This window comes from Ranitomeya variabilis, chromosome 1, assembly GCF_051348905.1.
Source record: "Ranitomeya variabilis isolate aRanVar5 chromosome 1, aRanVar5.hap1, whole genome shotgun sequence".
NCBI classification, from domain to species: domain Eukaryota; kingdom Metazoa; phylum Chordata; class Amphibia; order Anura; family Dendrobatidae; genus Ranitomeya; species Ranitomeya variabilis.
Window position 1 is genome coordinate 1,081,939,048 of NC_135232.1, and position 14,267 is coordinate 1,081,953,314.

The following is a 14,267-nucleotide window of genomic DNA, read 5'->3' on the forward strand; positions in this document are numbered from 1 at the left end:
TTTTTGTAAATAAAAAAAGGACTGATCATTTATTGTATAATTTTCATGAATATAGGTATTCTGTGCATAAATTTCAGCCATTCTTACATGATAGCAAATAGCTTAATACATAGCCGCATAAAAAGTTAAAATGCTCCTTTAACCCATTCCTTATTCTAACAGAGGCACAAAATGACTTTCCAAAGAGCTCAATCGATAAAACTTATCTAAAGAGCACACAATTCCTGCAACTCCCATAGGCATTACTTAGTATATACTTCAATGTACAATATGATAAACTTCATATTTATTTGTAACCTGCTTAGATCAGATATCCGCAAATGATTTTATCTTGACAAACTCGAATCACATTGAGCCACAATGTGTACTGATGGTAAACCCATCCTAAATATTTTTATGACCCATTTAAAAAATGATAAACTTTTATTATTAATTTACAACTCAGAACACATATCTAGAACCATTTCAACTTTTATTTGAGGAATTATATAGGTTTAACTGCACACAAGAACAGATGGTCTTATATTATTTTATTTTTATCCTAGAAAACGTATTTGTTTATCCCAGGCTGTTTTCCATTCACCTACTGTTGATTTACCTACCACGTCTGCTAGGAGTCTCTTCCAAGCATTTATTTCTCCTTCAGTAAGCTTAAAGTCTTCAACATTGGAAATGTAACAGCACGCAGAAAAAGTCATGGAAGTGTGGAAATTAAGTGATGGCTACATGTGTTAATGATATGCAAATGATTAAAAAATGGAAACCAAATTTAAAAAATATCGAAATTTATTTAGTATCGAGGATGAGTGCCAAACACAGAAGTACGTGCACTCATATGCCCTAGTATGATATCAGTGAGGTTATTAATCGTTGTCTGAGCAATGTTCTGCCACCTTGGCCAAGCAAAACGTCAAAATCCGCAGCTAGCAGCTCCCTTTGCAAATATCGACCAATAACATCCTAGAGTCAGGGGACGAGGAAGACCCAAAATGGTTTCTGGGACACTTTGAAGAAATGGCTTCTGTTTTCATGACCAAATCAATGCAAAGCCAAGCTGTTAATGTATCTGGAATAAAGGCTAGCGGAATCTTATGCCACTCCACACCATAATCCTGGAAGAAGGACCAGTGTGACATTCCTTCGTGAAGGCCTCTTCATGGCATTGCTGACATGGTCTCCAGACCAATCTCTGGCTATCATTGTATCTAAGCTAAAAGCAAAACTCATACCTGAAGAGGATAGACTTCTATTCCATCATCCATTGATGTCTTTCTCTGCCCATTATAGCCTTTGACAGCGGTGTTGTGAACTCAATGGAACACCTTCACAAGGAAATGTCAAACTGGTCCTTCTCTCAAGATTATGGTAAGGGGTGGCATAATGTACAGTAGCCAGACCCCTCTAGTCTTCATTTCAGGTACACTAACAGGTGGCCTTTACATTGATCAAGTCAAGGAACCAGTGGTATGGTCATTTATCTAAAGTGTCCAAGGAGCTGTTTTTAACACAACAATGTGAGGTTTCCTGTTGCTCGTGTTATATCCTGCAAGGCCTAAACATGCTACCACGGCTTTTAGCATCTCTGGACTTTTCTTGCATTGTGCACATCTTAGAGCTGCCAGCAGAGTATGTTGATGATTTGCCCAAGTGCATTCAGCATACAGAACATTCCTTAAACAAACATTAATAACCTCCTAGACAGAAGCCAAGGTGTGTAAGTGTGTGTATTTCTGGCCATTGTGCTCATACTCGATACTGAATAAATGGAGATGTTTTGAAATGTTTTCTCCATACTTTCATAATTTGCATATCATTAACAAGTCTATCTGTCCTGTGATTTCCAGAATTACACAACTTTTCCTTCTTAGTGTTGTCATTTCAATATTGAGAAATGTATATTTTCTGACATTGGTTCTTATTTATGCCACTTGCCATAGTTGAACTATATATTAGTAACCTATATTACTTACTTTTTTAGCATATCTTTTTTTTTAAGCAATTTCTTTTGCAATTTCTAAATAGACAACTGGTTATTAAGCCCTCCTGCTTAAAATTGAAGAGTAGCTCATCTTTGAACCAGTTCTGATTTACCAGTGCCTTTCTTTTAGTGAGGTCCCCAGAGCTGGACCCAGTATTTCCGATGTGATCTCACTAGAGCCCTTTCCAGTTGGTTCTCGATTTCCCTTTATCTATTTGCTATTACTTTATCTACGCTGCCAAGTATTTCACTTGAGTTCACTATTATCTGGCCACACTGTCACCTAATTTGAAGAGAAGACAAAAAGTCTTTGCTTTAATCCTTCTTTAAATCGCGTTCTACAAAATCCTAGAATCTATGCAACATATTACACAAGGCGATTGTCCTCCACTCTCAAAATATAGCTACAATTTAAACACCTGCAACCATTTCATTAAAATCAGAAATTCAGGAGTCTTTAGTCGAAGCGGTGAATTTATCCCAGCTGGTCTTACTGCTTGAACCGATCACACAACAAGCAAGACGTGTGCCGGCATTCCCATTTTCCAGACTGGCCTGATTATCGCCTTTACCTAGGTCATCAGCCATCTTATGAACAACAATCGATTTACCAAAAACAGAGTATGGACCGAACAGTGTGGCATGAAGATGAGTTAGACGTTGCTGGATCTTTCCATCTTGCACTATAAAATTCCCAAAGTCCCCTGGATGCTGAGGATGATTTACAGAAAAAGGGTTGTAATGTCCACCAGTAGAGTCACAGCCATTGCTGAGATCTCCAAAATTGTGGATATGAACTGCTCTGGTAGATTCACTGTGATTCAGAGGAAATCCTTCCACGTTGAAGTGTGCTTCCAGCTTTCCATTGGGATAGGGTTGCCTGAATAAAACCTGTCCTGTAATTTTGGCTTCACTTGCATTCAGTTTTGGATTTGGCTGCAGATTACATATCCCATACGTATTGTTATCGGGATTGTTCTTGATGGGAATTCCAATGAGGATTGTGTTCCATATGTCATCCACCTGTTGGGACATGACCGTCAGCATTTGAGCTTCATCGCTGGGCAGTGTCCCAGTTTCTACACTGTAGAAAGCATATATATATAAGATGGAGGCTGAGTAAAACATGGAGGTCATGATGATATGTTTCCTAAAGAAAAACAAAGACAGACGTTATTCAACCCACTACTAAGTAATATATGTAAATCTAATAACCACATAATAGCCCCATGTCCAAAGGCTTGATCAACGTTAATGGTGGCCCTTCTATATAGTGAGGTGGGGGATCATCCAAAGGAAACAGGGAACTTATATACAAAGGCATGTCCAATAACTCCAAGATAAAGGCTGGTGGTGGGCCCTCAGATGGCGGAGACCCTACCACTGTTCTATGTCCTCTCTAAAAATCTGTCCTTCTAGTTGGTGCCATAGGTGTGCCGGTTTCTCATATAGAACTATTGTCCTTGATCAAGTGATAGATCAGGTGCCATTTGCAGGTGTATGACATGAAGAAAACAAAGAAAAAGGCTATTGACATAAATGAGGTGCACAAAGTTATTTCACTCCAAACATTTTCAGAATATCTATAGGACAGATTTTGTCTGTATGTATCTGCAGAATAGGGTTCTGCAATCCTCCTGTCTGACTGATGCCCCAGACATAGTTGTGGGAAAGCTGGCCCGATGGCACGTGCCAGGTCGCTACTTTCACTAGTATGGAATTTTCAAATAAACCTGAGCAATTGCAAGTTGGAGAGAGGGATCAGTGCCCTGTTCTAGAGATATGTGCAGGTCCAAGAGGTGGGATCAGCATTAGTGATGAGCGAATATACTCGTTACTCGAGATTTCCCGAGCATGCTCAGGGGTCCTCCGAGTATTTTTTAGTGTTCGGAGATTGTTTTTCTTGCCGCAGCTGAATGATTTACATCTGTTAGCCAGCATAAGTACATGTGGGGGTTGCCTGGTTGCTAGGGTATCCCCACATGCAGGGCCGTTTCTTCAACAGGGCGGGCAGGGCGGCCACACGGGGCGCCGTGGGGCCGGGGGGCGCAGGAGAGGCCTCGGGCCCCGGTGGTCCCCTGCCCGCTGCTGCTGCTGTTTAAGGGCTGTCAGGGGCGCGGATGCCGCGCTCAGTGCTGAGCGCGGGCGCGCCCTGCCCGAACTCAGCTGCAAATCTGACAGCTGAGCGGTCAGATCATCGCCTCGCGTCGCCGCGCCCCCCCCCCCGCACCGCACATAATGGTTGCGGCCACCTCGGCGCCGCCACTCACCCATACCTCCCAACCGTCCCGATTTCAGCGGGACAGTCCCGCTTTGGCACCGGGGTCCCGCTGTCCCGCTTCGGGCATTTAAAATCCCGAATTTGCGGCCGCCGGTGAAGCCCCGCCCACTTCCGGGACGTAGAGAGAGCCTGTTTTTTTTTTTTTTTATATAAAAGCTGCCTCCTGACCGCCCGCGCAACACCCCCCCCCCCTCCCGCCCCCTGTGCGGCGCTGCCACGCTGAAGGAGAGAGCCTGCAGCAATCAAGAAGAAAGGTCAGCGATTCACTACCTCTGGCTGTGTGTGCACGGAGCTCCGGCTTCTGCTCTTAGCTGCTATCCCGGCAGAGAAGGAGAGACGGGGGAGGTGCCGGGATAGTGCAGAGCTGTGAGCAGGAGACTGAAGACTTCAGCAGAGAGCTGCACATGGACATCAGCCGCCCCTGCATCACAGAGGAGATTGTGTGTGTGTGATGTGTGTGATGGCTGCGTGTGTGTGTGTGTGATGGCTGGGTGTGTGTGTGTGATGGCTGTGTGTGTGTGATGGCTGCGTGTGTGTGTGTGTGATGGCTGCGTGTGTGTGATGGCTGCGTGTGTGTGTGTGATGGCTGTGTGTGTGTGATGGCTGCGTGTGTGTGTGTGATGGCTGCGTGTGTGTGTGATGGCTGCGTGTGTGTGTGTGATGGCTGCGTGTGTGTGTGTGATGGCTGCGTGTGTGTGTGATGGCTGCATGTGTGATGGCTGCGCGTGTGTGTGTGTGTGTGATGGCTGCGTGTGTGTGTGTGATGGCTGTGTGTGTGATGGCTGCGTGTGTGTGTGATGGCTGCGTGTGTGTGTGTGATGGCTGCGTGTGTGTGATGGCTGCGTGTGTGTGATGGCTGCGTGTGTGTGATGGCTGCGTGTGTGTGATGGCTGCGTGTGTGTGTGATGGCTGTGTGTGTGTGATGGCTGTGTGTGTGTGATGGCTGTGTGTGTGTGATGGCTGTGTGTGTGTGATGGCTGTGTGTGTGTGATGGCTGTGTGTGTGTGATGGCTGTGTGTGTGTGATGGCTGCGTGTGTGTGATGGCTGCGTGTGTGTGTGATGGCTGCGTGTGTGTGTGTGTGTGATGGCTGCGTGTGTGATGTCTGCGTGTGTGTGTGATGGCTGCATGTGTGTGTGATGGCTGCGTGTGTGTGTGTGTGTGATGGCTGCGTGTGTGTGTGTGATGGCTGCGTGTGTGTGTGTGTGATGGCTGCGTGTGTGTGTGTGTGATGGCTGCGTGTGTGTGTGATGGCTGCGTGTGTGATGCATTTGTGTCAAAGCTGCATGTGTTTGTGAGCTGCGTGCGTGTGAGCTGCGTGCCTGTGTGTGAGCTGCGTGCCTGTATGTCATTATACAGTATGGAGCATCATGTGTGGTCATTATACAATATGGAGCATCATGTGCGGTCATTATACAGTATGGAGCATCATGTGCGGTCATTATACAGTATGGAGCATTATGTGTGGCCATTATACAGTATGGAGCATCATGTGCGGTCATTATACAGTATGGAGCATCATGTGCGGTCATTATACAATATGGAGCATCATGTGCGGTCATTGTACAGTATGGAGCATCATGTGCGGTCATTATACAGTATGGAGCATCATGTGCGGTCATTATACAGTATGGAGCATCATGTGTGGCCATTATACAGTATGGAGCATCATGTGCGGCCATTATACAGTATGGAGCATCATGTGTGGCCATTATACAGTATGGAGCATCATGTGCGGCCATTATACAGTATGGAGCATCATGTGCGGTCATTATACAGTCTGGAGCATCATGTGCGGTCATTATACAGTCTGGAGCATCATGTGCGGTCATTATACAGTCTGGAGCATCATGTGCGGTCATTATACAGTCTGGAGCATCATGTGTGGCCATTATACAGTATGGGGCACTGTGTGGCCATATTTTTTTGTTTATAATTATTGTATATGAAACAGTGTGATCGGCAGTGCTAAATGGGTGTGGTTGGGATGTGGATATGGGTGTGACTAATTATGAATGGGTGTGGTCAGAGGCGTGGCCTAAAATTTGCCGCGGCGCGCAAAGCGCGCCGCAAACTTTGTCCCTCTTTCCCATCTTCAAAAGTTGGGAGGTATGACTCACCTCCGCTCCGCGCTGGATGAACAGCGAGAATGAACAGCCAGGATGAGGCAGCTCGGCCACTCCCACACTGATAGCAGGGGCGCCGCGCTCTCGGCTGAGCACGGGCGCTCCCTGAGACAGTGATCAAAGAGCTAAGCACACACACTATCACTGTCAGACTAGGCTGCCTGGCTGTTGCCAATTTCAATGCTGGACAGGACAGGCTGCAGTCTAGTCTGACAGTGGTAGCAGTATAGCAAAAATGCCCACCCCCTGCCTATGGATTAGTCCTTCCCTTCCCAGCAGCCCCATTTAGCAGTCTGAGCGCGCTCAGACTCAGAGGGCAGAGGGCACTGACACACTGAACAGGTGAGGGGGTCTGAGGGATGGGATGGGTTGGGCTAGCCTTTTTTTTTGGATGGGGACCCCCACACCTGCCCCCCCCCCAACCACCCTTGGGGCATGCTGATTTGGCATGCCCCACAGCATGAAACCCGGGAGGGGGCCCAGCTGACTTACCTCATCTTTGGCAGTCTGGTGGCATCCTCACCCAGGCGAGAAGTGTTGGAAAGAGTTATGGCAGTAACTGTATACCTGGCAACCAATAATTTAGCTTTTCGAGGATCGTCAAATACATTGTTTACACCAAATAATGGACATTTCCTTGGGCTTATAGAGCTTCTTGGAAAATTTGAACCAGTAATGAGAGATCATTTAAAACGAATTACTTCCCAGGAAATCCATACACATTACTGTGGAAATTTAATTCAAAATGAAATTATCTGCTTGATGGCCTCTCAGGTGAAGAAATGTATTCTAGAAAAAGCCAAAAGATCTAAGTATTTTTCAATAATGTTGGACTGCACACAAGATGCAGGTCACACTGAACAGTTGTCATACACCTTAAGATTTGTTGATATAGATGATGATCACGTAGCAATAAAGGAACATTTTATTGGCTATCGTCCTGCTACTGATACATCTGGGGAAAGTCTCGCCAATCTCCTTTTAGAAGAGATTAGTAAATGTGACCTGGAATTAGAAAATGAACTGGCAGAAAAGCTGAATTATTCGGAAGCTATTAATGCTTTTGCAGCGGCTAAATCTAGAAGAGTCAGTTTCTCATAAATCTGCAACCTACAATTTTTAGGATCTGTTTCCAAAATAATTAATAGATATTATTTACCTACAACTTTGTTCTCACCGTTAATAATTAGCATACTTGTCCCTTTTCCCCAAGTTCTATATAAGTTAAAGGCAAATTATAATTTATTAAAAAAAGGGAAGATACAAGCCTGCTCTCTATTTATTACTCAAGCCCACAAAAATAATGTTTATTATTTTCGGTGCCGGGGGGGGGGGGGGGGGGAGAAATTTCCTACTCTCGCCCTGTGTCATTTTTGGGCTAGAAACTGCCCTGCCCACATGTACTTATGCTGGCTAACAAATGCAAATAATTCAGCTGCGGCGCTAAAAACTAAATCTCCGAGCACTAAAAAATACTCGGAGGACCCCGAGCGTGCTAGAGAAATCTCGAGTAACGAGTATATTCGCTCATCACTACAAATGACTATAAATGATCCAGTCATAAGACAAAATGTACATATACAGTGCCTACAAGTAGTATTCAACCCCCTGCAGATTTAGCAGGTTTAATAAGATGCAAATAAGTTAGAGCCATCAAACTTCAAACAAGAGCAGGATTTATTAACAGATGCATAAATCTTACAAACCAAAAGGTTTTGTTGCTCAGTTAAATTTTTATAAATTTTAAACATAAAAGTGTGGGTCAATTATTATTCAACCCCTTGGTTTAATATTTTGTGGAATAACCTTTGTTTGCAATTACAGCTAATAATCGTCTTTTATAAGACCTGATCAGGCCGGCACAGGTCTCTGGAGTTATCTTGGCCCACTCCTCCATGCAGATCTTCTCCAAGTTATCTAGGTTCTTTGGGTGTCTCATGTGGACTTTAATCTTGAGCTCCTTCCACAAGTTTTCAATTGGGTTAAGGTCAGGAGACTGACTAGGCCACTGCAACACCTTGATTTTTTGCCTCTTGAACCAGGCCTTGGTTTTCTTGGCTGTGTGCTTTGGGTCGTTGTCTTGTTGGAAGATGAAATGACGACCCATCTTAAGATCCTTGATGGAGGAGCGGAGGTTCTTGGCCAAAATCTCCAGGTAGGCCATGCTATCCATCTTCCCATGGATGCGGACCAGATGGCCAGGCCCCTTGGCTGAGAAACAGCCCCACAGCATGATGCTGCCACCACCATGCTTGACTGTAGGGATGGTATTCTTGGGGTCGTATGCAGTGCTATCCAGTCTCCAAACGTCACGTGTGTGGTTGGCACCAAAGATCTCGATCTTGGTCTCATCAGACCAGAGAACCTTGAACCAGTCAGTCTCAGAGTCCTCCAAGTGATCATGAGACTGTAGACGAGCCTTGACATGACGCTTTGAAAGTAAAGGTACCTTACGGGCTCGTCTGGAACGGAGACCATTGCGGTGGAGTACATTAATTATGATATTGACTGAAACCAATGTCCCCACTGCCATGAGATCTTCCCGGAGCTCCTTCCTTGTAGTCCTTGGGTTAGCCTTGACTCTTCGGACAAGCCTGGCCTCGGCACGGGAGGAAACTTTCAAAGACTGTCCAGGCCGTGGAAGGCTAACAGTAGTTCCATAAGCCTTCCACTTCCGGATGATGCTCCCAACAGTGGAGACAGGTAGGCCCAACTCCTTGGAATGGGTTTTGTACCCCTTGCCAGCCTTGTGACCCTCCACGATCTTGTCTCTGATGGCCTTGGAATGCTCCTTTGTCACATGTCACATGGGCAGCCACGACCAATCACAAGCCGTGACGTCATCTAAGGCCATTCACGCGCTCATTCTTAAGAAGGAAGGCTGCCGGAAAGAAGCAGGGCGCGTCCGAGGGTGAGTATATACCTAATAGGAATATACTCACCCTCGGCTTCTTTCCGGCAGCCTTCCTTCCTAAGAATGCGCGCGTGAATGGCCTTAGATGACGTCACGGCTTGTGATTGGTCGTGGCCGCCCATGTGACCGCCACGCGACCAATCACAAGCCGTGACGTAATTCTCAGGTCCTAAATTCCTAGTATTAGGAATTTAGGACCTGAGAATTACGTCACGGCTTGTGATTGGTCGCGTGGCGGTCACATGGGCGGCCGCGACCAATCAGAAGCCGTGACGTCATCTAAGGCCATTCACGCGCGCATTTTAAGCAAAGAAGGCTGCCGGTTCCCTCGGTAAGGTGCAGGCTGCGTCGGAGAGGTGAGTATATCAATATTTTTTATTTTAATTCTTTATTTTACACATTAATATGGATCCCAGGGCCTGAAGGAGAGTTTCCTCTCCTTCAGACCCTGGGAACCATAGTATCCCATTGCACTGCATTGGGTTTCGTGTTTCGGCCGACCCCGACCCCGACTTTTTTATAGGATCGGCCGATTTCACTCGACCCGACTTTTGAGAAAGTCGGGTTTCGTGAAACCCGACCCGATCCTATAAAAATAAAAGTCGCTCAACCCTAGTGACCACCACACTGGCCAATCGATTAATAGGTGGTGTAAACTTAGGGTAAATAGTCCCAAGATGCACCAAATGTATGACCTTTTGATAAAGTTGGTGCATTTTTCTACTGCCTCATCTACAGTGCATTGAAAAAGTATTCATACCCCCATCAACTTTTCCAGATTACACCCACATGCTGAAATGTATTTTATTGCTATTTGAGGTGATATACCGACACAAAGTAGCAAGTATTTGTGAAGTGTAATGAAAATGATACATGGTTTTCTAATTATTTTAAAAATATAAATCAGAAAATTGTGACGTGCATTTGATGTCAGCCTCCTGCAGTTTGATGCCACTAACTAAACTCAGGAGTGACCAATTGCCTCCAAAAGTCACATAATTAGTAAAATGAGTTCACCTTTGTGTAATTTATTCTCAGTATAACTACATCTGTTCTATGAAGTCCTCGAGGAACACACCAGACAGATCAGGGATAAAGTTGGGGAGAAAAGTAAAGCTTGGTTAGGTTATAAAAAAAATAGCCCTGGAGTAGTGATGAGCGAATATACTCGTTGCTCGGGTTTTCTCAAGCACGCTCGGGTGTCCTCCGAGTATTTGTTAGTGTTCGGAGATTTAGTTTTCATCACCTCCGCTGAATGGTTTACAGCTATTAGCCAGCTTGATTACATGTGGGGATTCCCTAGCAACCAGGCAACCCCCACATGTATTCAGCCTGGCTGGTAGCTGTAAATCATTCAGCTGAGGCGATGAAAACTTAGCTTAATCTCCGAGCAGTCATAAATACTCGGAGGACACCCGAGCGTGCTCGAGAAAACACGAGCAACGAGTATACTCGCTCATCACTACCCTGGAGCACTGTTCAATCCGTCATCTGAAAATGGAAGGAGTATGGCACAAATGCAAACCTACATTAGACACATCACTCTCAAAACACCATCCACATCATCAAACATAGTGGTGGCAGTATTATGCTATGGGAATGGAAATTTGTAAAAGCTGATGGGAAGATCGATGAAGCTAAATACAGGGCAATCCTGGAGGAAAACATGTTAGAGGTTGCAAAAGACTTGAGATTAGGGCACAAGTACAGCCGATAATGACCCTAAACGGCATATACTGCCAGAGTTACAATGGATGGTTTAGATGAAAGCATATTCATGTGTCACAGTCCAAACCTAAATCCCACTGAGAATCTGTGGCAAGACTTGAAAAACGAAGTTCCCCAAAACTGTCCATTCAATCTCACTGAGCAAGAGATAGTTTGCAAAGCAGAATGGTCAGAAAATCCAGCTTTTAGATGTGCAAAGTTGGTAGAGACAGACCCCCAAATACTTGCAGCAGTAATTGTAGCAACAAGTGGTCCTACAAAATATTAAATCGCATGTAGCAATTTTCAGATTTATATTTTTAAAATATTTAGAAAACCCTGTATCATTTCCTTTACACCTCACAAATTCTTGCTACTTTGTGTTGCTATATCACATAAAATCCAAATAAAAAACATTTAAGTTTGAGGATGTAATGTGAAAACGTTCACAGGGAATCAATACTTTTTTAAGGCACTGTACATTTATAATGTCCAAACATTAGACTGGATTAGTAAATTTGCCCCACTGTATCTAAAAAATGACTAAAGGACTAAAAAGAAAATCTGTAAGAAATAAAGTTTTGGTCTGGTAAAAATCAGTTGATTCATGAACAAATGACTTGAAAAAAGAATAATACATGTACACATGATCTAGAACAATATCTTCTACTAAAACTTCACCAAGGACAATACACATGCAAATGGATGAAAGGAAAAAAAATAAAACTAATGGAACGCAGCCAAATTGTTTTTGACCAATAAAAATTAAGATCTACTAATTCACCGGCTCAAGACTGGACACATTTTCTTTTTTTATTTGCAGACGATTTTAAGATCTCCAACGCTTTTTGCATCTTTTTTTCCTTGACATATTGTGCAATATTGAGGGAAAAAAGAAAATACTAGTCTGTTGTTTTGTATTTTGTTTATGACCATAAAACACATATTACATTTTGTTTTCCTTTCCATAAACAATCACTTTCATATATCGTACAGGTTTTTTTTAATAATTTGTTAAATGAGAGGGGGGGTTAAGAACAGCAACTCAGACTAGTAGAGGCATTTTATTATATATTTGCCTTTTTTATTTTATACCTCCATTACTTTCATACATTTGGGAATTCATAAGGTCAAAAAGGACATTTCCCAGTTACAGGTTAAATTCAGCATTCACGGCAAAGCTGTCGTGGGTGTGTTAGGATCCGGCAACTCCTGTTCCTCCTAACACTCAATGATCACATCAACGCTTGACTCAGAGAAGGAAGCTCTCTAATCTCTTCCTGTACTGTACACATAGTTTTTGTTCAACACTTAGCATACTGTGATCAGGAAGGCAGAGATGGTAATCAACCACTTCTGTCTTCTCTATGGGGAGTCTGGCCGTGTCTGACAGTCCATTCCCAACTCCTGCAGCTATATGATCTCATGCATCTTCTTACTTTGCAACGACGTTTGAGAACGTCACTGAAGGGTAATATGAAGAACACACGGACATTTTAAGTCTATAGTTGATCTAGATGTAGTTAAATGACTTTACTAAAAGTGTTCTTACAGACATTACGATATTTTCACAACCTAAAACTGACATTTTTAAAGAGAAGTTGTGGCCACCTAGTTTGTTGGTTACAGATAATAATCCATAAAAGTTAGAAAAAAAAGATCATTGTGATAAACAAAGCAATACATTTTAAGTTCAAGGCTAAGGTTAACACTTAATTATTACAAATTTTGATAAAAATGAGCCAAATGGTCAGTCCATAGTAAATATATCCTACAAGAACTGTACAAGTTCTTCACTTCACCAATAAAATAGGCTTGGTTGAACATAGTGATATTAGGGTCAGGTACTGAAGTTGCCGAAGAAAGAGTCTACACAAAGTCTGTGTGATGGCAACATTTCTGAACGGTGTATGTGATATTTTACACTTTTGGTATAAACTAGGAGAGCTTTGAACATTTGATCACACAATGCCACAAGAAATAAATTTTCATGGAATATCTAGAAATGTTAAAGATCTGATCTTCAGGCTTTCAATTTTAGGATGAGCTTCACAGAACTGTGTACAAAACATTGGAACCCAAGATTTCACATCATCATTTTTATGATTTTTATAAGTTCTCCTTCCCCAGCGCCACTTCTAACCAGCACTTCAGAATATATACTACATGTATAAATATACTGTAGCGTGAAGTGTATCTATTTATTAAGCTTTCTTATATAGCGCAATATGTTCCTTAACACTTTACAGACATCATCATCGCTGTCCCCATTGGGGCTCACAATCTAGATTCCCCATCAGTATAGGAGGAAATCGGAGAACCCGGAGGAAACACACACAAACACGGGGAGAACATACAAACTCCTTGCAGATGTTGTCCTTGGTGGGATTTGAACCCAGGACCCCAGTGCTGCAAAAACAAAGAGTCATTACTAGCAAAAGCCAAAATTAATTCACTCACATGCATTGGCAAATGTTTGTGTGTATTTTCTGACGATTTCTACTGTGGATTTGCTGTAAGTCTTAAATAGAAATCTGAAGCTGTACCCCCTGGATTTCTGCTCTGGATCATATTTTAATCTCACATTCCTTAAAATTACAAAAAGAAAATATGAAAAAAAATGTAAAGAATCTGGTGAACTATTTTAAAACCTTTGAGTAAAAACACAAGTAGAAGCGCTGTATACAATAAACCCACATAAAAGACACATTACAATGGGAAAATAAATGTGCTCCTGCTGTAAGTTTGTTTCTAAAAAGAATAAAAACTAATTACATTTTGCTAAATTGCTGACTGTGAAGTTCTCGCTCCGATGTGCATGAAATAACATTTACCTGGATAGTTGTTTGCAGCCGCAGTGTATTCTAGGGATTTGCAGAGATGAAAGGAAAGAATCTGACTGTGCTCCAAGTATATGAGGTCTGGGATGTCCGGAGGTTTTGTAGCACTGTACAAGGGGGGTGGCCACACCGACTGGGAGCCCTCATTATAATACACATTCCAGGGCTCCACGCTACTGCCTCGCTTCCTTTAGCTGAGTCATGCAGCCACTTGTAAAACTCCTTGTTTTCGCAGACATAGAACCCCTTGAGTCAGTATATCACAGTTTGTCCATAATAAAACAGCAGCTACTTACGTGGAGTTATCCAACTTTTATAACAGTTAAAAAAGCCACAAATGCTGTAGAAAAAAAAAATCAAACAACTATGCTGAGTATTTTTTTGTTTTGGTGATCCAGCACTGATCCTCCACCGGTCCTCTC

At 43.2% G+C, this 14,267-nt stretch overlaps 1 protein-coding gene across 2 annotated transcripts; it reads right to left on the reverse strand.

Moving 5' to 3' along the window:
• LOC143793202 (extracellular superoxide dismutase [Cu-Zn]-like) lies at positions 1 to 13,995 on the reverse strand. 2 transcript variants are annotated; one of them, XM_077279961.1, is made up of 2 exons: positions 13,840 to 13,995; positions 1 to 3,128 (listed from the first exon to the last, which is right to left on the reverse strand). In XM_077279961.1, exon 2 carries the CDS (start codon positions 3,113 to 3,115, stop codon positions 2,426 to 2,428), a length of 690 nt encoding a protein of 229 aa, XP_077136076.1. In that variant the 5' UTR covers positions 3,116 to 3,128; positions 13,840 to 13,995; the 3' UTR covers positions 1 to 2,425. The 2 variants fall into 2 exon arrangements, with proteins under 2 accessions (XP_077136076.1, XP_077136075.1); XM_077279960.1 differs by lacking the exon at positions 13,840 to 13,995 and adding an exon at positions 13,466 to 13,486.
• Positions 13,996 to 14,267: the final 272 nt, after the last annotated feature.